General features: G+C 46.7%; 1 protein-coding gene across 12 annotated transcripts; it reads right to left on the reverse strand.

Annotated features, from left to right (window-relative positions):
* Nucleotides 2,903-20,750, reverse strand: TMEM14A (transmembrane protein 14A). 12 transcript variants are annotated; one of them, XM_018039202.1, is made up of 7 exons: nt 19,768-20,161; nt 10,279-10,363; nt 9,524-9,623; nt 8,825-8,909; nt 6,500-6,601; nt 5,138-5,225; nt 3,047-3,653 (listed from the first exon to the last, which is right to left on the reverse strand). In XM_018039202.1, the coding sequence occupies exons 4-7, from the start codon at nt 8,892-8,894 to the stop codon at nt 3,614-3,616; spliced, it is 300 nt and encodes a 99-aa protein (XP_017894691.1). In that variant the 5' UTR covers nt 8,895-8,909; nt 9,524-9,623; nt 10,279-10,363; nt 19,768-20,161; the 3' UTR covers nt 3,047-3,613. The 12 variants fall into 12 exon arrangements, with proteins under 12 accessions (XP_005696474.2, XP_017894691.1, XP_013829357.2 ...); XM_013973903.2 differs by having other exon boundaries at nt 9,524-9,842; XM_018039204.1 differs by having other exon boundaries at nt 9,584-9,711; nt 10,279-10,328; nt 19,768-20,159.

Genomic DNA, 27,453 nt, shown 5'->3' on the forward strand with positions numbered 1-27,453 from the left:
CTGGTAGAATGAGAAGGGGCGACAGATGGCAGATGACACGCTCCTTCAGTCCTGTCAAGGAATTTGGATCTTATTCTAAATGAAGTGAGAATCCAATGTCTGGCTTTCTTCCATAAGCTTTTGCCAGATGATACAGTATTTTGGGAGGTATAATTTCACACTGTAGCTATTTGAAAGCATAGCTTGAACTGAAGAAGAAAAAACTCATCTGCTTCTGCACCAAAAGAAAGGATGAAGAGAAAACTGAAAACCGGTCAGAGTGTGGATTTGCCAACTCAACGAGACTCATTAGCTTTCTGGAGTTTCATGGATAAGTATGCTGGCATAATTTGTAAAACTTGTAAAATAAATGAATTGTAAATGTATTCAAAGGATGGGGGCCGAGAATTCCCTGGCAATCCAGTGGTTGAGATTCCACGCTTTCGTGCTTCCAATGCAGAGGACATGGGTTCAATCTCTGTTGGGAACTAAGATCCCACATGCTGCAATGCGCCAAAAAGAAATAAATAAATAACAGCATAAGAAAATGACTTTGATCTCAGGGGGTTATTAAGAACTTACTTAGGGAGCAGTTGTACAAAACTCTTTTTATGATACCCAAACAAAAAGCACTTTTTATCACTGATTCTTTAAATGTTGAGCTGTGAATGAATGACTCAGTGTTTTTAAATAAGTGTCCAAAGTCTGTGGTAACTGGTTGTTGATACTGAGCTTATCCAAGGTGGTGCAAACAGTGATTTTAACAAAGGAAGGAAGGGAGGGAGGGAAGGAAAAAAGGGACACAATGCTTTTCTCATTCTTATCAGCCAAGTACTGTGTTTAACTGTGTCTCAAGAATGTTAAGAAACAGGCAACTGTTTCCTAATGTTAAGGAACAGTAAAAAAAAAAAACAAAACTGCTTAATATAAAAAATAGCATTTAACTTGTCATTTCTTCTTCTGATGATCTAATTTTTTCAAATTGGGGAAGGGCCAAATCTGAGCTATGTGATGCTCTTCCTGGGTCTTCTGATTTCCTCATGGTTTTTATTTTCAGTGCTGGCACCATCTGAGCCGGCCAGGATTAGAAGAAAGTTCCTAGTCAATATTCACCTTCTGTGCCCAAATTTCCCTTATGATGTGAGTCACAGCAAATTTTCAGAAGCTGAATCATCATGCTCTAGCATATACAACTTTGCCAGAACAGCTGCACTTTATCTTTGGAGCCCCTGCAGATAGTAAGCCCTCACATAGTAAGCCTATAAGCACATTGAAAAATTGAGAAAAACATATCATTTTTTTAAAACAAAGTTCTGCTGGGAAAACTTTTCTGTGTAATCTGGAGAAAGTCAATCTTAATATACCAGAAAACTCTTTTGACGGCATCTATTTGGACTTCTGATGGATCCCAGGATGTTTCATGGCCCCACCCAGACTGCACCCCTGGGCCTGACGGGGTTCACAGCTGCCCTCTCCCCTCTTCCCCAGCTGCCCGCAAGACCTAACAAGGTAACAAGAATGGCCCCATTGGAATTTTAGACTGGGCTCCACTCTGGGAGCTTCTGGAGGCTTGCCAAACCAGACAGCAAAAAATTAGCCTGCAGTTCCTGACATGACAAATTTTAGGAGAAATTGAAATCAGGAACATATGCTTTTTTTTTTTTTTTTTTCTGCAAGTCACACTTCATAGAAGTCACAAGTAATCTTTAAATTTAGGGGAAAATGCTTTTGGGGAAGCTTTGGTTTATTTTGGTTACCCCGATCTGTATTCTTGTATTTGTTATTAATTTTGGAACATGGCTTCTTCCTATCAAAAGTAGTTAAATACAAATTAAACATTTGCTAAGACATGAGTATCCAGAAGGTGGTGGGCTTGGAGAGAAGAGATCCCAGCCCTGGTCCTTCCCACCCTTTAGCTTAGGGACTTTAGGAAAGTCACTTAATGTCTCTGGGCTTCCCAAGAATCAAACAAAGGCTTGTAGAAGGGCCCCAAGGTGATTATGTCAGCTCCTCCCCCCGCCCTTTTATTCCTTTTGCTGGTGAAAATACGTGAGAGAGAAAGAGGGGGATCCCCACCACCAACTGTCTGAAATGAGAAAGTTTGGAGACACAGAAGAAGAGGAGGTGGGGAGAAAGCCTGAATACTGGGCATCATGAACAGACCCAGAGATAACTTATTTGGGGTTGTTTTTCTTAAAAAAACTTACTGAAATACAGTTAATTTACAATGTTGTGTTAGTTTCAGGTATACAGCAAAGTTATTCAGTTATCATCTTTTTTTAGGTTATTTTCCATCACAGGTTATTACAGAATACTGAATATAGTCCCCTGTGCTATACAGTAGGTATTTGTTGGTTACCTATTTTATATATAGTAGTGTGAAAGAGAACTTATTTTGTGAAAACAAAGAGGAGAGGGGAAAAAAGAAGAGACGCCCTTACACACACTCCACTCTCACACAGGATTCTTTTTAAACGTAATTAAGCGCCCAATTTCTACCTTGCGAATGCCGTGTTTCTACTCATTAAGACATAGACAGCCACAGGAAAAATGCACATCTATTAAACACCTGCTCAATCTGAGAAAAAAGGCCGGTAAGGAGGACAAATGTTTTTAGCTTATCCATATTTTCTGATTTGTCTACAATGAGTTTCTATAACATGCAATAATATTGAAAACATTTTGTAAGTGAATAAGGGGAAGACAGATTTTTTTTTTCATCTTTGCATCTGTCTTGTCTTCTGAAAATGGCAGGATTCCCTGGAAATAGAGATGTTTCTTGCTGTTGGTTTTGAGAATGGTAGTTAATTAATTGTAGTTGATCTTCACGGTATAGAATGAGGGTGATCTGATGCCCTCAGTGGTTTAACACTATTTAACATAAAATATTAAGGAATGACAATCAGGGAGCCATGTATCAGTATATTTTCTTAATATTTTTTATTGTTCCAAATTGTAAACATTTAAACTTTTATTTATTTTCTGTTATTATAAAGGGAGTAGAATAGAATCCTTAAAAAAGACTATTAAAGATGAGGATATAGAGAAGACTTTAAAATGAGAGAAACAGGCTTAAAACAGGTCTTTTATTTGAATACTGAATACATTCTATTTGTACAGAGTGTGCTGGAGATGAAGTTTATTAAAGGAAGAAAAAACACTGGCAGAAATACAATTAAAATGGGAAAAAAAATCGAATATAACACAAATGACAAATAGATACAAGAGCATTCTATGAAGCCCACTTAGGGCATTCCATCATCTGATAAGTTATAGTTTATAGTTTAAACTTACTCCAGACATGAGTATTTGGAACCACCATCTATAAAACATGACATAGAAAATCAAAGAGTACATCACAATTTATGATGTACATCACAATTTCATTAAAATATCTTTAATGAAATCAGAATCTAACAATAGAAAACAGTTAAACTATTTATTTAAAAAAAAAACAAAAATCCTTCAAACTAGTGTCCATATTAGAGGCGACAGTGTTTCTTGGGTAGTTTCCGACATAAAATAAGACCACATTGAACATTCCATACTGGAATTTATCTTTTCGGTACAAACAGTAGGCTTCTGGCCGTTAGAGCAGAAAGACTCAGATTTAGTTTTCACTTTCTCTGGATTCTCAAAGCAGCAGTAACTGAAGTCTCAGGATCATCAAGAGGCTGGATTAAAACAAAAGACAGGCAAGGGGAGGTGACTCAGGAGGTGAGAGAAGGCTCACGTGCCTACCTAACCTGTGTGGTACTGGACCCTGGCTTCCAGGGTGCGGCTCTGCTGCTACTCCCTGGGCCAGAGATGCTCTCAGGATCCCTGTACTTGAACTTCCCAGATGTGACTGAACTGGCCACTTTAAAAATGTTCACTAAGTGAAGGAGAAAAATCAGAATTTAATGTTCTGAAAATCTGGGCTGAACTTTCATAAGAGAAAAGTTAGGAAACAAAATTTTCAATAGATAGTAAAGGCAAGGAGCTTGAAAAACTCATCAAGGGGCAATTTTGTGTTATTATTACAATCTCAGCTACTTTCCAAGCTTGAAGTCGTGTCTTTTTAACCTATAAACCCTACTTTGACTTTCCACTACCAAGTATCATCATTGGAACAGGACTCTCATTAGAAATCAGGTCTGTATAATCACACTTTTGTTCCCAAATCATAAACATTATATCCAGTCATGCTAGAAAATTCTATTGAAAAGTAGAAAGCAGAAAATTTCTCATTCCGTTACTAACATGAAGTATTTGAAGTATTTCCTTCCTATCTTGTTTTTCTATACACAGACTTTCAAAAAATTGAGATCACACTATATTTGGTTGTTTATTCTGTTTTCATCTCCTATTTCGTCATTAATATTTTCAAACAATCACTAAATGGTTTTTGAAAACATGAGATGCAATGCTTGCTCAATAATCCACTAAGTGGAAAAACAATTATTGAACCATTTCTTTACTGGTGAATTTTCAAGCTGCTTCTAATTTTTCAGCTCCTCATATCTTCAACTAGACACAGAGTTGTAATAGACATCAGTCTTTGTATATATCTCATTATTTTTTCAGCATAAATTGCCAAAAGTGAAAACCTACATCAAAGAAAATGAACACATTGACAACTTTCAATATATAAAGGCAGCTTCCAAGAAGAATTTAAAATGTTACGCACAAATTTTTACTTGGGAATGTGCTTAATCTCATGGAAAGAATTACTGAGATTAAGAGAAATGTGAAGCTCCCTATTTATCTTTTTTAAAAATATTAAGTTTTCTCCCTTAAAAACTCAAAATAACTGTGAGAGACTGTTACTGTCAAACTCTCTAAGAGAGATACCAGATTTAAATGAATACACTTACTGCCTCAGACAGGTAAATCATGAGAAAAAATGAGGCTGATTTTAATTCTTTATTCTGAAAAAGGTATAATTGTGTACATGTGATCAGATACTATAGCAACACTAAGTATATTTGATAAAAAACATTCCCAGGCACATAAATGTCAGCAATTGATTGAATGGATGATGTTTTAAGGTTTTATAGTCATGCTAACTGTAATAAAAATTACTTTGACCTTTCAAGTTAAAACTCACTTTTGCCCAAAATTCAGCACTTCAAAATGACAGCAGAGGAAAGAATAGATCAAAATAGGTTTTTCTTACCTTAAACCTGCAACCAGTCCAGCTGGCATGATTTTCTTGGACCTCTTAAATCTCACCCCCATCATGGTGGCCAGGAAGAAAGCTGTAACTAAAAATCAGACCAGTGCATGAACCAGGGCCTCAAACATGTTATCAGTGCTTGCTTGTGAAACAGATGGATTTGATTTCAGCTTTTTAATATAACAATGATTATGTGTTGGTACTGAGTTGCTATGTTCTTGAAAAGATAAAGTGTTCTGTCAAAATACTTTATAAATTAGCTAATCAAAAAGGTTTCTGAGTAAACAAGCATGTTAAAAATCCATCACTGAAATATCTTGAAAAGAAAAAGTGTTTTTCTAAGTTAAATTTCTATTTATAGAACACTCCTGGGAAGGCCAGGACTGTATCTTTTCCAAGTTTCCTCAGGAATACTAGGCAGTATGCCTAGACTCACAGGAGACATCCAATAAATGGAAGGAAAAGAATCAGTTTCTAAAGTGAATCTTTAAAGTAAGACTGATTAATAAAATAATAGCAGGAAAAGGCTGGCTTTATTTCATAGCATTCCATTTTCAAAAAAATGAAGGCTTGGAGACAAAATATATAACAACAGTCTAATAATAATACAAATTCAGAAGCACCATACCAGCTTTTTAGGAGCTGAACCACTATGATAAGAGATTATGTAAGAGACCAGGCCACTGATATCACAATTTAAGAACAACTTTAAAGGCAAAATCACTTGCTGATATACAAATCAACATGACTGGCAATAAGATATATTAACTGTTTAAGTGCATATGAATAAAATGCCCAAAATGTGTATCATTTTTTAAAATATTTATTTATTTGGCTGTGCCAGGTCTTAGTTGCAGCATGTGGGATCTAGTGCCCTGACCAGAAGTTCAGACCTACACTCCCTGCATTAGAAGGCAAAGTCTTAATCGTTGGACAGTCAGGGAAGCCCCAGCCTTGCATTCCTAGGTTCAATCTTAAGGCAAAGTGGGATCTAAAAGCAGTTTGTAAATTCAATAAAACAATCCAAGACGGTCTCTTTTTAGATATTTCCACAGTAATAAAAAACTATGCTAACATGCATTTAGAAGGGTTAGCAGAAAATTCAGACATAATTCCTCATTTTTTCTAATTTTATTTTCTCTTCCTAGTAACAAACTTTACAGAAATACTCTTCTGAGGCCTGGCAGCAACATCATTACTTTTGATCGGGTATGTGTAGAAAGGAACCAGAATAGTGTTCCATCTCCATACAAGCATTTTGCCACCTGCCAACTCACCGGTATTTTCTAGGACACCTGGGCTGGGTATTAAAAAGCTACCCCCAAGCTTTGATTCTGCATAACCAGGGAAAAAACGCCTTACACAGTGACAGCTTTACATCTCGCTTGTCATTGGAGACACGGTAAGCTCCATAGCCAGCCAAAAATCCAATGAAAAGGCCAGCAATCAGAGACAGACCACCACCTGGAGGGAAAAAAAAAGTAAGGGTTCAGATAGAAAATCCACAAATGAAGACATGCCTTTATCACTTAATGTGTGATATATGCAACAAGTGGAAAAAAATGTGTTTCTTCTTGGGCACTGTAACTGGACAAGGCCAAATCATGTATCAGCTATCCATGGACAGTTTCTAAGAAATGACTGTTTCATGCAGAACCCCAAGTACACAGCAATGGGAGGGATGGGTGTGGAGTTAAAGCCTGCCTTGGAGTAGTGCTTCCAATGGCAACTGCATGATCCTAGACAATTATCTAACTTCTTTATGCCCCTCTTTTATTCCCCCTATTCTCTTTGCCTCTATTATTTCACTCTCAGGTTGTGATGATAAAAATAAGATAAATGATGTTTTCAACTCATGGAGGTAGAGGGGGTCCTATGAAAACCAAGCAGTGGTTCTGTCCTGAGTAATTAACAAAGCTTCCAGCCTCAACACATCAGGATTCAGGGGTGGATCAGGACCATAATGAGTAACAGGAAAAACCTGGTCACTGATTCAGCTAACCAGCTGCCAACCCATCCCCTTCCCCAGCCAGTACCCGCCCAGCATTGCCCCAGGCACCCGGACAGAGAGAGGACTTCCTCTGCCCCAGGTAGGGAGCAAGAGGGTACACATCAGTGATACTGTGACCAACACACATAGTCCCCACTTCAAGGCACTCACTCTATTTAGAATCTATCAGATTGGAATCTCTAGGGTCAAGGCACCTCTGGGGTTTTTTTTTGAGGGGAGGGATTTAAATGTATCATTTATTTTTATTGAAGTATAACTGATTTACAGTGTTGTGTTAGTTACTGATGTACAGCAAAGTGATTCAGTTACAAGGCATCTTTTTTAAAACATCGACAGAAAATTCAGATTGCAGCAGGGTTAAAAACCATTACAGCAATGCACACACACACACACACACACCCCCATCCAGAAACCGAAGCCACGTGCACTAGGTTCCAGCTTAATTCTTCAGGCAACAAGTGGAAGCAGCTGTCTTATAACTAAAGTAACCCTCTCCTGCCACACCCTCCAGCAACCCCAACACACATACACACGCACACACGCACGCACGCACGCACACACGCGCACGCGCGCACTCTCTCTCTCTTTCCTACACCTCAGAGAAAAAATCAGGTCACTAGCAACCCACTTCAGTACTCTTGCCTGGAAAATCCCATGGACGGAGGGGCCTGGTGGGCTGCAGTCCATGGGGTCCCTAGGAGTAGGACACGACTGAGCAACTTCACTTTCACATTCATGCACTGGAGAAGGAAATGGCATCCCACTCCAGTATTCTTGCCTGGAGAATCCCAGGGACGGGGGAGCCTGGTGGGCTGCCATCTATGGGGTCGCACAGAGTCAAGACACAACTGAAGCGACTTAGCAGCAGCAGCAGCAAAAAATCGCTAAAAGAAGTAACTTTCAAAACCATATAGACCTGAAATTCAAGTCCTCCAATGTCACTAATCAACCAGTCTTCAAAATATAACTTCATTTTATGAATTTCTAAAAAAATAAGAAAGAGAATTGTGGGGCACTGTGACTATATAAATGCATTTACCTTAAAACAAACTAAAATAGAAAACTTGGCCTTTCATTTTTTCTCCATGAAAGTCTTTTATCAACTGCATATTTTCTCCATCTTGGGACAGAGATGAAGAGACCACTTCAGATATTATATCTAAGTATTGAACAAATTTTCTGTTGCAACACACAACATCAACATAATTCATTTTGACACTTTTGCGACCCCATGGACTATATAGTCCATAGAATTCTCCAGGCCAGAAAAGTGGAGTGGGTAGCTGGTCCCTTCTCCAGGATATCTTCTCAACCCAGTGATCAAACCCAGGTCTCCCACATTACAGGCGGATTCTTTACCAGCCTGAGCCACAAGGGAAGCCCTTTTGACACTATGAGTATGTAACAAAAAAACAAACTCATCTGATAATAAGTGAGTAGCCCTGAGGAGGTTAAGTCAATTAATTATGCAACTAATATTAACAGATGAAGGGAGACCCAGACACCCAGGCTCTGTTCACCCAGCCGCAGGGAACCCCCCTACTTCCCCGAATCCTCCCACCACATGCTGGTCCTCAGCCACCTGAGGACTTCATGTCCTATTTATAGACTTCTCAGATGATCCCAGCACAACCTCCCACCAGGTCCTTTTGATGAAAAATCTGGTTTGGCCTCACCTCTCCGCTTATATCCCAAAATGCTTCCGAATGTCACCAGGGCTGCATAACCAAAACCAATCAGGTCCATTGGCAAGGTTCAAGTCTAAAGCAAGGGGGAAGGGACATATTTTACAAGACAAGAAGAGTCTGGGGGAGCCAATGTATATAAAAATGATGTGCATTCCACAGAATTATATAAATTAATTTCTCTAGTTCACTAAGAAAAGCGCAGCTAGGTCTTCCCCCTCTCCCAAGGGCACTCAGCCGCCGTCCCCCCCAACCCTCGTCACTCTCAAGATCACTCAGGGAGACACCCGAGGCTGATTTTCCTTTCCCGTCTGCCAAGACTTGCTGTCCTCTCAGTTGGGGACGCCTTTCCACCTCCCCAGCAGGACTTCTGCTCTGGTTAGCCTGGGCTCCTAGCGGGGCAGTGACTCTACCGTGTTCACTTTGCAGTCCCGCGCCTGGAACTTGCCCGCTTCTCCCGGACCTACATTCTCTAGGAACCATCTCCCTCTGAACCTACTTTCTTTCTCAGCCCCACCCCTAACTTCCTTAACTTTGGCCCTTCTCAGCCACACCCCTAACCTCCTTAACCACGCCCCTTCTCAGCCACACCCCTAACCTCCTTAACCACGCCCCTTCTCGACCACACCCCTAGTCTCCTTAACCACGCCCCTTCTCAGCCACACCCCTAACCTCCTTAACCACTCCCACCTGCGCCGTCCACCTGGTCTGGAGTGTCTGCTCTTCTAACTTCCTTGACCTTAACTCTACCTTGTAATTCTTTCCTTTTTGTACCCGCTCCTCTTCACATCTAAGAACAGGAAAGGGGTAACAAGGACGTGTGCTTGTTGACTGATTCCCTTTCAACGTGCTCTTTGCTTTGTTGTGAGACAGCTCCCCTGTGGTGGCAGAGACACACACGCTTGGTCCACGGGAAACCACTGAAGGATGCAATGCAATGCAGCCCTGGCAGGAAGTTAACTTGAGTGACCGCGAGATACTGCAGGCCTCACAGAAGCAGCTGAAACACCTACGGGTGAAAAGTTCGAAGAAACTCCATGGAAATCCTGCCTGGAATTCTCCAAGACGTAGGAGAGTGCTGGCTACAGGCTGGACACATGGCCTCTGGTCACTAGTGGCTGCTGGACCCTGGACCATGCCCCATCCCTAAAAGGCCAACTCCCCCAAAGTGAGGAGAATAGATGAGATAAGCTCTAGTTTGTTGGTTTTTTTTTTTTTTTAATTCTAAGGTTCCTGGCGGTGACTGCACACTTTTTACATCTCTATTTTCTCCCTGGGAAAATTAATTACCTTTGTATACACGAGGAATGGTATATGAGAATTTTTTGTATATTCACAATTTTCTCACTGTTTGCCATTTAGGTTAACCTGGTCTTTAATTCTCTGTAGCAACTGGTAACAAACTCGCCCAGAAGAATGGAAAAGTAGAGTAAGCTAGCACTTACTGTTAGGAAGGGTCTGGGGTTGGGAGCCCAAGGCACAGGAGGGGATGGCGCTGAAAAGGAGGCAACGATGGAAAATTCTCAATGTCTGTGGGATGAAGAATTAAAACAGGATGGTTGTTGATGCCCAAGAAGTGGTCCAGTGGGGCTGAATATAGAAGAAGGACCTGTGTTCCAAACCATGGTTAAATCATAATGAGGATGTCGTTCCTGAGCAGTTACCACGTGCCAGGCACCACTGCAAGGCCTTATATGTACCAGCTCATTTAATTATCACCACGACCCTAGGAGGTAAGTACTATCATTACCCACTTTGCAGATGAGGCGACTAAAGAACAGAAAAGGCAAGCAGCAGCCCCGAGGTCACACAGCAGAACCAAGATAGCAGACTCAGAGAAGTTTCATTCCTAATCAGCAGTACTTCCAAAAACTAAGTTAGGTGCCAAAAGAGTGAAGGTGCAAGTGAGACTGAAGTTCCTGAAAGTTCTGAATTCTGGGTTAAGCACTTCTTGGCCTCGTAGCTTAGCCCACCCTGCACTGGCTTCCACCTGGAGACCTATCACCCTCAGCCCTGTGAGCACCTCACATCCAGTCCTACTTCCTGTCTTTCTCAAGGAGCCCATCACATTCCACAGTGTATGCTTGGCTTCACCAATGTGTAATGTTAGGCACCTTCCTTAATCTCTCTGTGTCTCAGTTTCTCCATCTGTAAAGCAGGGATAATAAAAATGCCTACCTCACAGAGTTGCTGTGGTGATGAAATGAGTTAACGCTGTAAGGCACTCAGAACCCATGCCTGGCACACACTGAGCACCCAACAAATATTAGCTGCTCAAATGGTGATTCCTCCCTTTCACTCTTACACCCATTTTTAAGCTTGATGTGAACAAGGGCAATACTACTTCAGCACAATGAGAAATCAACTGAGGCAGGGTGATTTATGATGCAGGCGTTCATAGACTCAAACCATAATATTACCGATATAACTTGCATGTATACTCAATTACATCAACGACTATCTCTTGGGTGTCTTCTATGTGCAGGAAGCAGGAAGAGATGGAAAGCCCCACTGATGGACACGGCCCTGATCTTCCAAGACTTCCAGCGCAGCACCGGGAAGGCCGCAGCTGCCTGAGGGAGCCCTCAGAGGAGAGGCACAGGCCCTATAACCAGGAGCTTCACCCTCCCAGGCTGGCAGCCTAAGCTTCGTTCTGTGAGGAAGCAGGGACCCAGCTGGGGTCTTGAGGTGGGCAGGAGTAAAGCAAGGGAGCAGTCTGGCAAGGAAGGGTGTGTGCTAGGCAGAAGGGAGACACCTACAAAAGCCTAGTGGCGTGAGACAGCATGGCACGGTTTTAAAACGGAGAGAACTGCAAGGGGTGTGAAAAGAGCGGGCACTGCTGTGTAAGGGCCAGACTACTCCTGGAAGCCCTGTAAAGGGAGTCTGGTAAAGATGGGCTGGGAGGCTGATGCAGTAAGCCAAGCAAGAGATGATGGTGGTCTGGCCTGGAGAAATGAGAGTGGAGTGAGGTGGACAGGTCAGGGGGTTGAGTCAACAAGCCCGGAGTGGGGGAGTGGGGGTGGGGGGAACAGGGACGGGATGAGTCTCTGGCTTGGACCACTAGTGGGGAGGAGAGCCTTGATGCTGTTTCCTGAGACAGGGAAGCAACATGTTCAGTCTAAGATGACCAACACACAGTCAGGAGGTGAAGTTATGAGAGAGATCACTCATCATCAGGTGGTAACTTAGGACCCTAATTTTTTCCTTAAGTCAATCACCTGCTGTGGAAGGCTGGTTCCCTTCCCTCCTCTGAGCCCCCCAGTTTTTCCTCTGATCCTCTCTTGGGGCCCTGATGTAGAGTCACTTCCCTTGAGCTCTCTCCTCTGCACCAGTCAAGGTCCTTGAGGACTAAACTCAGGAATAACTTCTGCCTTAAGATACTCTGAAACCGACCTACCCTCGGTATAGCTCTATTGCCAGGAAAAAGCCCTTCACAGCCTTAGGGAGCCGAGTGTCGTTCTAAGGAGGCAAAAGAAATCTATTCTCAACTGTTGTAAGGGTTTACAGTGAAAATCCCAACAAAAGGCAATTCGCCTTGTCGCTCCTTTTCCGTTGCAGGACTGTTTGATTTGCTCAGAATCACAGAGCAAAGCCAGAGGCTGCGTTAACAAGGCGGGGATGGGAATGAAGATGGTGTGCGTGTTGCATCACGTGCTCCCATCGCAAATGCAATGCCCAGCCCTTGGAAAGGCCAGAAAGCATCTTGGGTGCAATGCACCAAAACGACTTACTGCACAGCGCACAAAACTAGGTGACAGGGCCCTGCCTTGTCCCTAGCCCTCCGAAATTTGGAGAACCCACTAAGAGATCTCCCTAAGCTATTATATAAAAAGCATTTCCATATGCTGGGTATCAATAATTACCTACCTTTTATAAGGTCGGACCCCGGGGGCCATGATGGGCCACCCCTCCTCTCCCTCCCACCGGCGAGAAGGTCCCTAACGGAAGGATCCTCCCAGATCCTGGGGATCAATGACAGCACACTTCCCCCGTTGCCATGATGAGCCGCCCCTCCTCTAACCCGCCGGCGGGGGGAAGTCCCTACCCGCTAACGGAGGGAGCCTCCAGGATCCTGGGGGATGAATAACAGCACACTTCACCGGCTAAAGCCGCCCCACTGGCCATCCCTCGCAACTTTCATATATAAACAAACTTTTAACACGGTCTGGGTGCACGGACTTCCTGGACCTGCCCCGTTCGGGTCCGGGAACCCCACCCGGGAGCGCTTCCCCATTAAAGCCTGTTAGACACTCTTTTGGTGTCCTGGTCATCTTTTACCTAACATTTGGTGCCCAATGTGGGGCCCGAGGCGAGGGCCCATCCCGCGACAAGCGGGATTTGCGGCCCCCTCAGGTCTGGCCTGCACCGGACCAGGTCACCCCGTCACCCCTCTGGGACCATTCAACCGTCTGGCAGGATACGGGGTAAGTTCCATCGGTTGGGCTCTGGGGGTTTTTGCTTCCATGGCAATTATGCCTAGGGTGTCCCGGTTCGGGTAAATCGCGGCCGCTCTGGACCCCTCCTCCGCAAGCCAGGCTTGCTTCCTCACCGCCTGTCAATTTGGAGACATCCATCTTGGCTGAGTGGCCTTCTCCTCGCTGGGCTGACGGACTATTCGGGGACGCCTGACCGGACCACTCCCAGCCCCATTAACGACTGGTCCAGGACCTTTGATTCATAGTCACCATGGGGGCAGCTCCCTCCAAGCCCGAACGGCCCTGGTCTACACCACTAGAATGTTTACTTGCCAACCTCAGAACTCTACATATCTCCGGAGAAATTTGTTCCCAACGCTTAACCTACCTTTGTTCTGAGGCATGGCCCCAATATTCTTTAGATAACGGCTCACAATGGCCGCCAACCAGAACTTTCGATTTAAACATCCTCCGTGACTAAGATAATTACTGCCAGAAGACAGGAAAATGGTCTGAGGTACCCTACGTACGGGCTTTCTGGCTGTTGCGCTCCTGTCCCACCCTATATACCCACTGTTCCCCTTCTGAAATTCTCCTATCGCCCTTGCCAACTTCTCCCGTGTCCTCCCCTCCTCCACTGCCCTCACAGCCCAGCCCTCCTGTGACAAAGCCACCTCTATATCCACCCCTCCCTTCATGCCCGGCTTCACCGACCTCCCCCACACCAACCTCCCCTCTATCGCCCTCACCCACTCCCTCCATATGGACCCTCTCCTGTGACTGTGCCTCCCGCCGCCCCCTGACTCCGTCCTTGGCTCCGTCTCTCCATCCACCCCTTCCCCCCTTATCGTCTGCCCCTTCACTGTTCTCACAGCTCAGCTCTCCTGTGACTACACCTCTCGCCGCTCCCCTGGCTCCACCTCAGTATCCGCCCCTTCCTCCATGCCCCACCCCCCTTTCTGACTCACCAGTCAGCTCACACACAAGGTCGCAGACTGCTCCCAATCTGCCACCAGCTCCCCTGCTTCCTTTCCCCCAGGTGGCCGGCCCAGAGGGTCTCACCCATGTCCACGTGCCCTTTTTACTCCAACATCTTGCCCATATTTAACAACGGCTAGGCTCCTACTCGGCCAACCCCTCTAACTACATCAAAAACTTCACACAGCTCTCTCGGTCTTACGCCCTCATCTGGCAAGACGTGTTTGTCATCCTGGGGTCCACTACTACCCCAGAGAAAAGAAAGGCCATTTGGGCCACAGCAAGAGTGGTAGCAGACCGGAGACATGTAGCCAACCCAGCAGACCCAGCCCGGCCACCCGGAGCAGCTGCTATTCCAGACGTAGACCCAGACTGGGACTATCAAGAGGGACAAAGAGGGAAGGCCAACATTCAATACATGATAGAATGCCTATTAGAGAGAATGGAAACCACCTCCCTTAAGGTAGTAAAGCTACTTAAACTAGATGAAGTGACTCAGGGCCCCGATGAAAACCCAGCAGCCTTTCTTAACAGGCTGACAGAGGCTCTCACCACCTATACCCAGATTGCCCCAGATTCTCCGGTGGGGGTTACTACCCTAGCCAACCATTTTATATCCCAATCAGCTTCAGACATCAGAAAAAAACTCTCCAAGGTTGAGGATGGGCCTCAGACCCCGCTCCGAGACCTGGTAAAAATGGCCCAGGAAGAAGCCACCGAAGCCAGCTGCAAGGCGAGGCTTAAACAAAAGGCCGAACTCCAGGCTAACCTCCTTGAGAGACACACCCAGGCACTGGTAGCAGCCCTGCGGCCGGCCACGGGACAGAGGGTGGGTTCCCAGAAGCCACCGCCAGGAGCCTGCTTCAAATGCAATCATGAGGGCCACTGGGCCCGCCAATGCCCAAACCCCTGGCTCCCGACAAAGCCCTGCCCTCGCTACAAATAGCCGGGACATTGGGCGAGTGATTGTTCCCAGGCGACTCAGGCCCCGGCCATACCGGGCCAAGGTCTGGGCTCCCAAAAGGACATTTCCTCCCCGCACCCCACCTTGGAACTTCTCTCCTTTGGTGAAGATTGACGGTGCCCAGACTCGGGGACCCCCATGACCCAAGCCAAGCCCAGGGTAATGCTTCAAGTGGCGGGTAATTCTATCAATTTCTTGATGCTACGGGGGCTGCTTACTCGGTTCTTCCCTCCTTCGGGGACACCTTGCATCCTTCCCAGGTCTCGGTGGTGGGTATAGATGGCACATCTTCATGACCCTTGTAGACTGGGCCACAGCCCTGTCAGCTTGACCACTTCCTGTTCGCACACTCTTTTCTGATAATCCCTCCATGCCCCACTCCCCTGCTGGGGCGAGACATTCTAGCTAAGCTTAGGGCCACCATTCACCTACCTCTCTCACTTTCCCAATCTCTCACCTTGCCCCTACTTCTCCTCTGCTCCCCTGAGGCTCCAGTTGTCGACCCTACCACCTGGGACACTGAAATCCCTCTGGTAGCAACCCATCACACCCCCATCCTGATAAAACTACGTGATCCTTCCCACTTCCCAAGCCGCCCTCAATTCCCCATCTCTCAGACTCACCTATGCGGTCTTAAGCCAATCATAGACCGTCTCTTAGGCCACGGCCTGCTGGTCCCCACGGCCTCGCCCTGCAATACTCCCATTCTCCCAGTACGGAAAGTTGCTGGTGGCTACTGACTGGTCCAGGACCTTCGACTGATAAACGAGGCCATAATCCTTGCTCATCCGATTGTCCCCAATCCCTATACTTTACTTTCTAACATCCCTAGCAGTACGACTCACTTTACTGTCATAGACCTCAAAGATGCCTTTTTCACTATTCCCTTACACCCAGACTGCCAATTCCTCTTTGCTTTTACATGAACCGACCCAGAAACCCGACAGTCCTCCCAGCTAACATGGACAGTCCTCCCCCAAGGGTTTAGAGACAGCCCCCATTTTTTGGCCAGGCTCTGGCCTGGGATCTGGCCACATGCCCGCTGGCCCCTAGTGTCCCCTTACAGTATGTGGATGACCTTCTGCTCTGCAGCCCCTCACAAGCTCTCTCTCAGACACATACCACTATTCTTCTTAACTTCCTTAGCTCTAAAGGATACCAAATATCTCAACAAAAGGCCCAACTCACCCAGACCTCTGTGACTTACCTAGGTCTAAAGATTATCCCAACAACCAAGGCTCTAACTACTGACAGACTCAGCCTTCTCTGAGACCTCTGCCCCCTTCCACTGGAGAACAAATCTTGTCCTTTTTGGGGTTAACAGGATTCTTCCAGCACTGGGGCCCCAACTATGCTTCACTGGCTAAACCCCTCTACACAGCCGCAAAAGACACCCCCACTGGACCGCTCTCTTCAGAAACAGAGGTCAAAAAGGCTTTCTACAACCTCCGCTCAGCTTTGCTGTCCTCTTCCCCGCTCTTCCTGCCCAATCCCAATCTCCCCTATCACCTGTATACTGATGAAAAAGGGGTCATAGCCTTTGGAGCCCTCATACAGCCTGCAGGCCCTGAAATCCTGCCAGTGGCATTTATCTCCAAACAGTTAGACCCCACCGCCCGGGGATGGTTCCCCTGCCTACGCGCCCTGGCAGCAGCAGCTTCTCTATACGCAAATGCAAAAAAAAAAAAAAAAAAACTAATTCTAGATCAACCCCTAACTATATTCTCACCACACCACCTGGCCGACCTCCTGGCTTCCAAATTCCTGTCAGACCTTAGCAACTCTTGGCTCCAGCAATTCACCTTTACTAAGACACCCCTGCCTCCTGCCAGTGAGTGACACACCCCGTCCAATGCCTGACTGGCCTCATCCGCTGTGGCTGTTGCCAATCACAACTTTGGCTATACTCTTCGCCATTGGACTGGCTGTCACGGCTCCCCCCAGGACTGGCCGCCCACCCTCCGACTTTCACTGGCCCTTACTTACCTTATCATCTGGGGTGCTCCTGGGGTGCTATTCCTTTAGAATGGCCTGACCTGGCCATATGTCTCTAGCCTGCCTTAAAGACTTTATCTTGACCCTACTACAAGACCTCTGGCTGGCTACCCCGATTATTGACCATGACTCTTTCACCCAGGCAATTTCTGATCTGCACTTACAGGAGACCTTCCTCCTTTTCACAAAAGCTCAAATTGATTTTTTCTCCTTTATCACTCTCCTCCTAATATCATAGCTAAACACGCTCTTGTCACTATTCCTCCTGGCCATGATAACACGGATAGGACAACCTACACCCTGCCCCCGGGGCTACACCAAACGAGACCACAAAAAACTGGGTTCACAACCTACACTTATGTCCACCGAGACTGTTATGCTCCACCTTCCCAGCCATGCTCTCATGGAGGTAAATGGTATTGGATGGCCAAGAGCCCTGGGACAGCCAAATCAAGTTCAGCCTCTAACTGCCATAAAGCTGGAGGCAAAGATCTCTGTTTTACCATGCTAACTCACTATGGAATGACAGACGGGAAGGGGGCCCAAGATCAGAGGCAACAACAAACCCAACATAAGGTCCAACAGGACCTCATAAAGTTGGCGACTGAAGCCTCTGATCCACACCATGAGCCCAACAACTCCTAGACCAGGTTCATCAGGCGCTCAAACCCCTGGATTTTTCATCCCAAATTTTCACCAGCATCAATGACACCTATCAGACCCTGATTGAAACCTCACCAAACCTCTCATGTTGGCTCTGTCCTCCCTTGAGACCCCGACCGTTCCTTGCCCAACCGATTCCCAGCAAATGGGTAGAGGCCTAAAATCTCACTCGAAATGCCACAAAAGTAACCTGGCCAATGGGGCCCTTGACCACTGAGGTACTGTATCTACCAGCCAATGCCTCTTGCGTTCTGGCCAACAACACCTCATTAACCACAGTGGCCTGTGATGGCTCAAGACGAGGCCCCCTATCCCCAAACCCGCCCAACTGGACTCAGCCTTGCACCCCGGTCTTCCTTATGCCCTATCTGATCATTCTGACACCACAGGTGGTGGAAGACTAGATCCGACCAACCCACCGCCAAGGGAGGGCATTAGCTGCAGCTCCCCTGCTCCTCGGAGGAGGTTTATTCGCAGCCTTAGGACTGGGGGCAGGAGGATTGGGATCAGCCACGCACTTTTGCTATAAGCAGTCCACAGACCTCAATCGAGACCTGGACAAGGTGGCAGACTCCCTGATGGCATTACAGACCCAGATAACCTCTCTGGCAGCAGTGGCTCTCCAAAATCGAAGGGCCCTAGACCTGCTAAGGGCTGAAAAAGGGGGACCTGCCAGTTCCTAGGGGAAGACTGTTGTTTTCTTTTCATTAATGCCTCGGGGATAGTTCAGAACAAGGTCCGAGAGCTGAGAGAAAGCATCAGACTTAGGCCGAGTTGGGCGGTTCCGACTTTTCCGGATGGTGGAAGTCACCTTGGGCAAAATGGCTTCTCCCACTTCTCAGACCCCTCACAGCCTTGCTCCTCATCCTGTTGATAGGACCTTGTGTTTCTCAGATCATCCTCCGGAGGGTCAGGGACCTGACCCAGATGGCTACTGGACAGATGCTGATGGTGGCCGCATACTCCAAACTCCAGTCCAGAGACCCTGAGGCCCCCTAAAGGTCACCGGGATCCAGCCACGACCCTCAGCACCAACGACGCCCCAGTTCAGCAGGAAGTAGCCAGAAACGATAACGGCGCCCCTTATCCTATCAAAAGGGTCAGAATGCAAGGTCGACCCCTGGGGCCATGATGGGCCACCCCTCCTCTCCCTCCCACCGGCGAGAAGGTCCCTAACGGAAGGATCCTCCCAGATCCCGGGGACCAATGACAGCACACTTCCCCGGTTGCCATGATGAGCCGCCCCTCCTCTCCCCCGCCGGCGGGGGGAAGTCCCTACGCCCTAAAGGATCCCGGGGACCAATAACAGCACACTTCCCCGGCTAAAGCCGCCCCAAAGGCCGTCCCTCGCAACGTGCATATATAAACAAACTTCTAACACGGTCCGGGGGCGCAGACTTCCTCGACCTGCCCGGTTCGGGTCCGGGAACCCCGCCCGGCAGCGCTTCGCCATTAAAGCCTGTTACACTCTTTTGGTGTCCTGGTCCTCTTTTACCTAACACCTTTGAACTCTTCGGGGCTTGAAAGACATTTTCGAGTGAAGTCTGGGTGGTGCTGGGAAGGTTTGAAACCTTACCAAGCATTTCTGCGATGATCCAAGGGCCCCACCCCTTTCTCCATCTCTCCCTAGCTCCGAGAAAGGAGAGAGGACAGGTAGGAGATTCAGGACCTCGGAAGGAAGAAATTCGGGGACTTCCCAGAAAAAGGAGAGAAGCGATCCCCGGAAGAAGAGACTCCATCCCCTGCAAAATCTTCCCAAGTTTCTCGGCATCGTTATCTGCCAATTTCTGCATCTTTGCATGAACATTACGGGCAGAAAGATCTCGAGGTACAGCCAGATGTACAGCTCACCTACAGCCCCAAGCTCTCCCCGCGGCTGAAGAAAAAAGGTGGGAGCCATCTAAGGGAAAACTTCGTACCTGGAACCGAGAAGCTAACCTTGCCGCCAGCGCCTTCCCACTCCGAGAGCTCACCTCCCAGCAGTGGGCGGGGCTGCTGGTTCCGGAAAGCACCGGGCCCCGCCCCCGCATGCGCATGCGCAGCATTCCCTCTTCCGCAGCTCGGTCCTACCGGGTCGGTGCTCTCCCGGTGCAGCGGAGGTTGTTACTTGGCTGTACCACCTGCAGTGCCGGCGCTGTAGCATCTCAGGCGGCGGCCACACCTGGTCACTCGCTCGGGACCCGGTCACTCGCTCGGGACCCGGCCACTCGCTCCGGCGGCACGGCTTTCGGTCCTGGCCCTGATCCTGGGACTGGAGTCTGCTGCCCCCTGCCGGACTGAGCGAGACTGGGCGTGAATCTGGGTGTAACGGGGATTCCAGCTGGCAAAAGATTTTTAACCAGTGTAGAGGTTCCTTCACTTAAGGAGCGTTTGTGGGCCTCTCCAGCAGGCCTTTTACGTACTCTCCAGCAGATAGACCCCATTTTCAGCGGAGGGAGCTAAGGTTCGGAGAGGCGAAGGACTTTTCCACAGACTTAACTCCTAAGTGGGATGCAAAGGTTAGAGCGCGAGTTGGGTTTCAAAGCCCGAGCACCCTTCATTACATCCTACCATCTACGACGTTATCTAGATCTGGTGCGGAGACCAGCATCCTGGTAAAACCCAGGATTTGCCGGGCTTAAGTACCTGAAGGGACCAGGTACAGACTGCCAGAACTGAAAGGCACTAAATCATGTCTAATCCCAGGGGTAAACCTGTGAATCCTGCCTCCAGGCTACAACTTCTCATCTCACTCCAGTTTTGCCGTCCAAGCCACTGCCAGTAGCTCCAACCCTCTTCCTTATATAATAGCTTTTCAGATTTGAAGACGACTGTCATCTAGGCTATCACTCTGGCATGTCCCCATGGACTGTAGCCCGCCAGGCGCCTCTGTCCATGGAATTCTCCAGGCTAGAATACTGGAGTGGGTCGCCATTCCCGTCTCCAGGGGATCTTCCCAACCCAGGGATCGAACCCAGGTCACCTGCATTGCAGGCAGATTCTTTACCATCTAAGCCACCAGGAAAGCATCATCTAGGGTTCATCAAGCAGCTCTAGGGGTGCCGTGGGGTTGGGAATAATAGAATTTTTTAATTAAAAAAAAAGAAACTAAGAATATAAATTAAACCTTTGAAATTTGTTTGCTGAATCTACTCCTTGTGTTTAAAAGTGTTTCAAGGAAGCAGTGTGACTGCATCTAACTTCTGAGAAGTCTAAGGTGGGCCGGGGAAGTTAACAGGATTCTGGGAGACTCATAGGAGTGTTGATGGCAGGTGCTGGGAGGTGGATGGAGAAAGTGGTATCCTGGAGTTTGGTGCTGAGTCCTTCCAGCTCTCCTCACCCCCTTCTATGCCGACCTTAGCCCAGTGCATGCTGGCACGCGTGTGCACGTGTTCTCCCACGCTTATGCATGCCCACCTGTGTGTCTCTCTTTTCCTTCCTCCCTCCTTCCCTTTTCCTCTCTCCCAAGACTTCCAGGACACTTTCTCTATCCAGAATAAAACCAAAAACTATCTTGGGATGCCTCAATATCTTTCACTAATATGATCCCCCTCCTCAAGTAAATAAGTTACCCCTGAACCCCAGAGCCTGGATTTATGATGCTGAGATCCCTTCCAGCCCTGTCATTGTGGTCTTAGAGGCTGAAAGCAGGATATTCCTACTCAAAGTATTTTCATCTAAAAAAAGACCAACATGAACAACATATAGGAACAGGAAGGTTCTTAAAAGGGGCCACTGTCCTCTTAGCTTACATGCCACCAACTGCCACCTGCTCCATCTAATGGGAAGGTTAGAGCCCAAGGTGAGGGTGCCGCAAAATCTATTCACCTCTACCTTTTTTGTAAAGCTCTCTGCTCATTATCCACAGCAGAGTCTTAACTTCCAATGCACCACTACTCCTGGAGAAACGTACAAGATAAAATACACAGGATTGCCAGGGAAGCCAGTTTTATTGAAATAAAGTTATCCAAAGAAGGAAAGTTATTAAAGTAGGAAACATTTAAATCTGTGCTAAAGATGTGCTTCATTATTAAATCACGGGATCTAGGAGTGGGTATAATAATTACCGTAACTTCCAAGTAGTGGTGCATATAACAATACTTTGAGGTATCTGTAACATGTGAACATCTGTGATTCCTGGGGAATCAGTCACAGGTAGCAGTACTTCTTGGTCTGCTGCCCATTTTCCTAATGGAAACAAATGTTAAGTTTCAGTTAGAGGTTGGTGGACACAGAAACTTCTTTTTCCCATCCAGATTCTCCAATTCCTGATTTCTATCCTCAGGCCCCTTTGGATTTGCAGAACTCCCAGTCCCCAGTAATGCAGGGTTTCCTAAGTTGTATTTGGTGGATGTGAAAGAAAAGGGCAAGGCTGAGAGCCCGACTGACTTGCAGATGGGCTGCTCAGGCAGGACCTCCAAGGACCTCCGCACATCAGTCAGTGCCCTGTGATCCTGAGCCTGGTCCTCATTTTTAAATGTGCAGAAACTCAGTTTGTATCCTTTCTTCCAGGGGCGTCCTGGCTTTGGGAGACTGATTCATAGAAACCAACATCATAAGGGACTTGTTGATTTTTAAACAAATGACAAAGCCTGTGTCAGGTCCTTGATTCTTTTCTTCTTCCAGATCATTTAGGCCTTATCATTTAGGCCTCTCTCTGCTCATCAGTAAAACAAATTTTGAACAAGCATCTCAATACATGTGTATCATTTATCTCTAAAGTAGACATATTGTGGATATTTTTAATACAAATATATAAATAAGAGACATAAAGTAAAACTTTAAAAGGAAAATATGAATAAGATTAAACAGGTATTTCCCATATTTAAAAGACGACATATTTCTTTCTGTCCCAAGATATGGTAGAATACTTTCATTCTTTCTGTCTTCTTTTCCAATAATAGTTTTCTGAGTTGCTTGCAGCCTTCAGGATATCCTTCTCTTTGATGCAGTGGTAAAACTGGATAAACACGATCAAGAGTCAAATTCTCTCTGACCTGCAGCTCTGTTCTCACACTCATGTGACACTGAGGCTCAGTCCAATGTGATGACATTAAGCTAAATATCCACTCAACACAAATGTTTGAACATGGAATACTTGGAATTTTACTTATTAGCAACGACAAGTTTTTAGATTTGTAGGAATTCATTTCTTCAAAAACGTCCACCCACTGTTTCCACAGGCTTGTTGTGACAGCCCAGCTGCTGACATCTGTAAATTCATCATATAACCACAGGATATTTTGGTCACTGCCTCTGAATCAGGAAAAGTGACTGTACTCAGTTTCATAAAATAATCAAAGCACCCAAAGGACAAGGCATGTCTGTTCAGGTAGGACACCCACCCTAATTCAGTAGCTGCTGTCGACACTTTTAACTGAAGGCTGATTTCATTTTCCCAAAAGACAACACTTTTTGGTTTGTTTGGAAGCACTCACCTCTCTCATTCTGAACTTGCCAGGTTCAATCTCCAAATGTGCTTTCACATCCCCTTCTCCACTATGCCCAATCCCAAAGTCTTTCTCACACACTGTACAGGATGCTCTGTGTGGATTATTTACCACCATCCACCCCTTTCGATCCAACTGTATGTGTCCTTCCATTTGCTGTTAACGTAAGAGTGAAAGTCACGTTGCTCAGTTGTGTCTGACTCTTAGCGACCCCATGGACTGTAGCCTACCAGGCTTCTCTATCCATGGGATTTTCCAGGCAAGAATACTGGAGTGGGTTGCCAATTCCTTCTCCAGGAGATCTTCTCGACTGATACCCGACTCCAGTATTCTTGCCCGGAAAATCCCATGGATGGAGGATCCTGGTGGGCTACAGTCCATGCAGTTGCTAAGAGTCCGACATGACTGAGCAACTTCACTTTCACTTTCATGCCTTGGAGAAGGAAATGGCAACCCACTCCAGTGTTCTTGCCTGGAGAATTCCAGGGACGGAGGAGCCTGGTGGGCTGCCGTCTATGGGGTCGCACAGAGTCGGACACCACTGAAGCGACTTAGCAGCAGCAGCTCCTGCATTATAGGCAGGCGCTTTACCGTCTGAGCCACCAGGGAAGTTAACGTAACACAGTTGTTTAGCCTTTTTTGCGTTGGTCGTTCTCATTTTCGTTATCTGACCTCTTAGAAAACATGGTCACAATACTCAGTGTTATTAAAAAAAAAAAGTTAAAACTAGCACTCTCCTGATACAAAACATGACAGTTAATACACAGGCTGGGTGTCCAAGTTTATGTCACCAATGAACAATTTTCTGAAAAGGTCGGGTGAGACACATGGCCACAAGAAGTCTTACAAGGAAGTCATGAGCTTTGAATGTCTTACTAGAAATCCACGAGCTAAGGAAGGGCTGGATCTCCCAAAGTTTTCACTGGAAGGATTACAAATAAAGCCACAATCCGCAGCAAAAGTCCATTCTCACTCACCCTGAGGATGAAAGATTTCATTCTGGAAAGACAGCTACACCACCTCCTTACTGAGATCTCAACTCCACCGAGGCCCTAACAAAACTCAAGACCGCAGCCCCTCCAGGCTGGGAGGGGAAAGAAAGGGCAACCTGGCCGGGCCAGCGGTCACAACTGGAAGACACCCTCTTATCAAAGTGCTACCGTCTATCCCTGTCTTCCTCTGTGCTCAGATGTCGCTATCAGGAAACGTGGGCTTCCTGGGGCAGAGACTGCGGTCACAAGGTGAGTCCGTTCCCAGCTGGAGGGGAGAACGTGCGGGGGGATGGAGGTCTTGGCTGGGGCACCGCAGGACTTGGCTCAGCCCCAGTCCGAGTGCACACTTCACTCCCGGCCTCCTACCCTCTAGGCCAGGCGGCATGGGGACGATGCCCAAGGCCACCCAGGGACTCTCGAGTTTCCCAGCCCCTACCCGCGACCTGCTCGCTCTTCGAAGGTTCTCTGGAGGCCCCGTGCCTGTTCTCGGCTGGGCGCATCGTCTCCACAGGCTGCTCGCCCTGACCTGCTTCTGACCCCCATGGCAGATCCAGCTGTACCCTCCCCGGCGAGGACGCCGCAGAGCCCGCTAATGGGCACCGGTCACAGGCCAGACCATAGTCGGGACCATCTCTTTTGGTCGTGAGCGACCAGCAGACCGCTTCTACGGCCGAGGTGGGCGGGCCCATATCACCTAACTCGCATGGTCATTGGTCGAGCTCATCAGCCACTCAGTCGTGCGCTGGCGTCCCATTGGCTCCAACGGGGCCTCTATAAATCCGGGGAAGTTCGGTGTCTGAGAAAGCTGAGTGGTCAACACGCGTCAGAGGGTTCTCCGGGCGGGTCAGAAGGTTCTCAGAGCGCGTCGGAGGGTTCCCGAGGCCGGTGAAGCCGGCGGAGGTCGCCTCTGCCAGCCGACGCCTCAACCGGGCATTAGCCTCAGGCTTCAGGGAAGTGAAAGCGAGCCAAGAGTAAGACAAAAACCAGTACAAATAAATCCCCAAGTCAAAACAGCTACAGTCGAATTCAAGGAAAGCAAAGGTAAAAGAGAAAAGTACAATTAAGCCAGACTTTTTTTTTTTTTTTTTTGCATAGGCGAAGTAAACAGATGAATTTCAGGGCATTGAATTCTAGAAAAGATAAAACGGGAATCTTAACTTCAATTTTAGGATTTCTATTTTATTTATTTACGATTTCTATTTATTTATTTAGGATTTCTATTTTATTTATTTCTATTTTATTTCTATTTATTTATATATTATTATAGAATTTTTAGGATTTATATTTTTTACCGATTTCTATTTAGAACTTGATGACCAACCTAGATAGCATATTCAAAAGCAGAGACATTACTTTGCCGACTAAGGTCCGTCTAGTCAAGGCTATGGTTTTTCCTGTGGTCAGGTATGGATGTGAGAGTTGGACTGTGAAGAAGGCTGAGCGCCAAAGAATTGATGCTTTTGAACTGTGGTGTTGGAGAAGACTCTTGAGAGTCCCTTGGACTGCAAGGAGATCCAACCAGTCCATTCTGAAGGAGATCAGCCCTGAGATTTCTTTGGAAGGAATGATGCTAAAGCTGAAGATCCAGTACTTTGGCCACCTCATGCCAAGAGTTGACTCATTGGAAAAGACCCTGATGCTGGGAGGGATTGGGGGCAGGAGGGGAAGGGGACGACAGAGGATGAGATGGCTGGATGGCATCACTGACTCAATGGACATGAGTTTGAGTGAACTCCAGGAGTTGGTGATGGACAGGGAGGCCTGGCGTGCTGCGATTCATGGGGTCGCAAAGAGTCGGACACGACTGAGCGACTGAACTGAACTGAAGCGCAAGTCGAGTTTCTTGTTTGGGTGCCTTACCTGCGAAAGGCGGCAGGGGGCACTAGATGCTCTCGTTTCGCTCAGGTAGCCGGGACTTTTTAAACCTTGATAGATTGACGAACGGTCTGACACCAAATAATTTGCTCAGAAAAACAGATCGGTGGTCTGCGTAAAAGAATGTACAAAAAAAGTAATGCTTTCTGCACTGCGACCTGTAGACTAAGGAGTACAGGTTCTTGAAATATTGTGGCGAGGGGAAGGGTCAGTTCCAGGATATAAGGGGAAATTTTAAGGTGGGCTCTGAAAGAGGCAGGCGGTGGAGAATGAGCAAGGTACCTCTGACTCGTTTACCTACGCCTGCCTTCTAGACTCATTTTGAACTTTTGCCTAGAACAGGGGACTTTCTGTGCTAAGACCAGGACTGAGAGGTTTCCTGGAATAATTGTAAACAATAATGATAACAACTAACATTTAATGAGTCTAGTGGGCCGGCCACCTTCTAAGCATTTAATCCTCTCAGTAACCGTCTAAGATAGATACTGAGTCGTTCTACAGAAGAGGAAACTGAGGCAGCTTGCCAGAGCTCATGCTGACAGCTGAGAAGTGTCGATCCAGGTTAAAGAAGAGTGTGTATACCGTCTCTGCAGTCGTCGTGCGTGGGCTCCCATCATGGCTCCACTGCATATTTTATTAATACAGGAAAGCACATAACATTTTGACTGGTACAGAAGAAATACTCAATAGTGTTTGCTATTACTATTAAAAGAGTGGTCCTTGCTTTCCAAGACTTTAAAATCTACTTTCAGTGGTCCTTATGACACATAAGGCAGTAGAGATGTCTCTGATGGGTGACTGGGACAGAGAATAGATGCATGGAAGTGAGTGGAGGAGGAAAACAGCTGTGAAACAAGAGTGGTCAGGTCTGGCTCGCAGATCACTGAATGCTTAAATGAGTAGCCTACATATCATCATCAGAAAGTAGTCTCAGATCCCGAATGGCTTGAGCTGATCACTGTAGTCTCTGTATTTAGATACCATATGGGTGTGCGTGTTTAATTAAAACTGTAGTCAGGACTTTCCTGGAGGTTCAGTGGTTAAGACTCTGTGCTCCCAAAGCAAGGGGCAGGGGTTCTATCTCTGGTCGGCGAACTAAGATCCCACAAGCCACACGGTGAGGCCAAAAGAAAAATGTAGTCAGTTTTTATTAGTCACTGAAATTGTCCTAAGGAATGTTAGGGTATCTACTCTTCTAGCTGGAGGAAGCACTTATTAAGTTTTCAGAGAAAACATTTATTAATTTCACAAATAATTATCTGTTTGATGTTATATGGTCAGGCCATTTTGGATGGCTGTTCTCTTGCTC

The sequence above is a fragment of the Capra hircus genome, chromosome 23, assembly GCF_001704415.2.
Source record: "Capra hircus breed San Clemente chromosome 23, ASM170441v1, whole genome shotgun sequence".
Lineage (NCBI taxonomy): Eukaryota > Metazoa > Chordata > Mammalia > Artiodactyla > Bovidae > Capra > Capra hircus.

Excerpts from the sequence above, each read along its gene's own strand:
- TMEM14A (XM_018039200.1), bottom strand. The coding sequence starts at position 19,893 with ATGCTGCGCATGCGCATGCGGGGGCGGGGCCCGGTGCTTTCCGGAACC. Across the intron at positions 10,364-19,767 it reads GGTTAGCTTCTCGGTTCCAG|ACATTGAGAATTTTCCATCG; the intron begins GTACGAAGTTTT and ends TTCATCCCACAG. Across the intron at positions 9,712-10,278 it reads ACCCCAGACCCTTCCTAACA|GGGAGCTGTCTCACAACAAA; the intron begins GTAAGTGCTAGC and ends CTGCCACCACAG.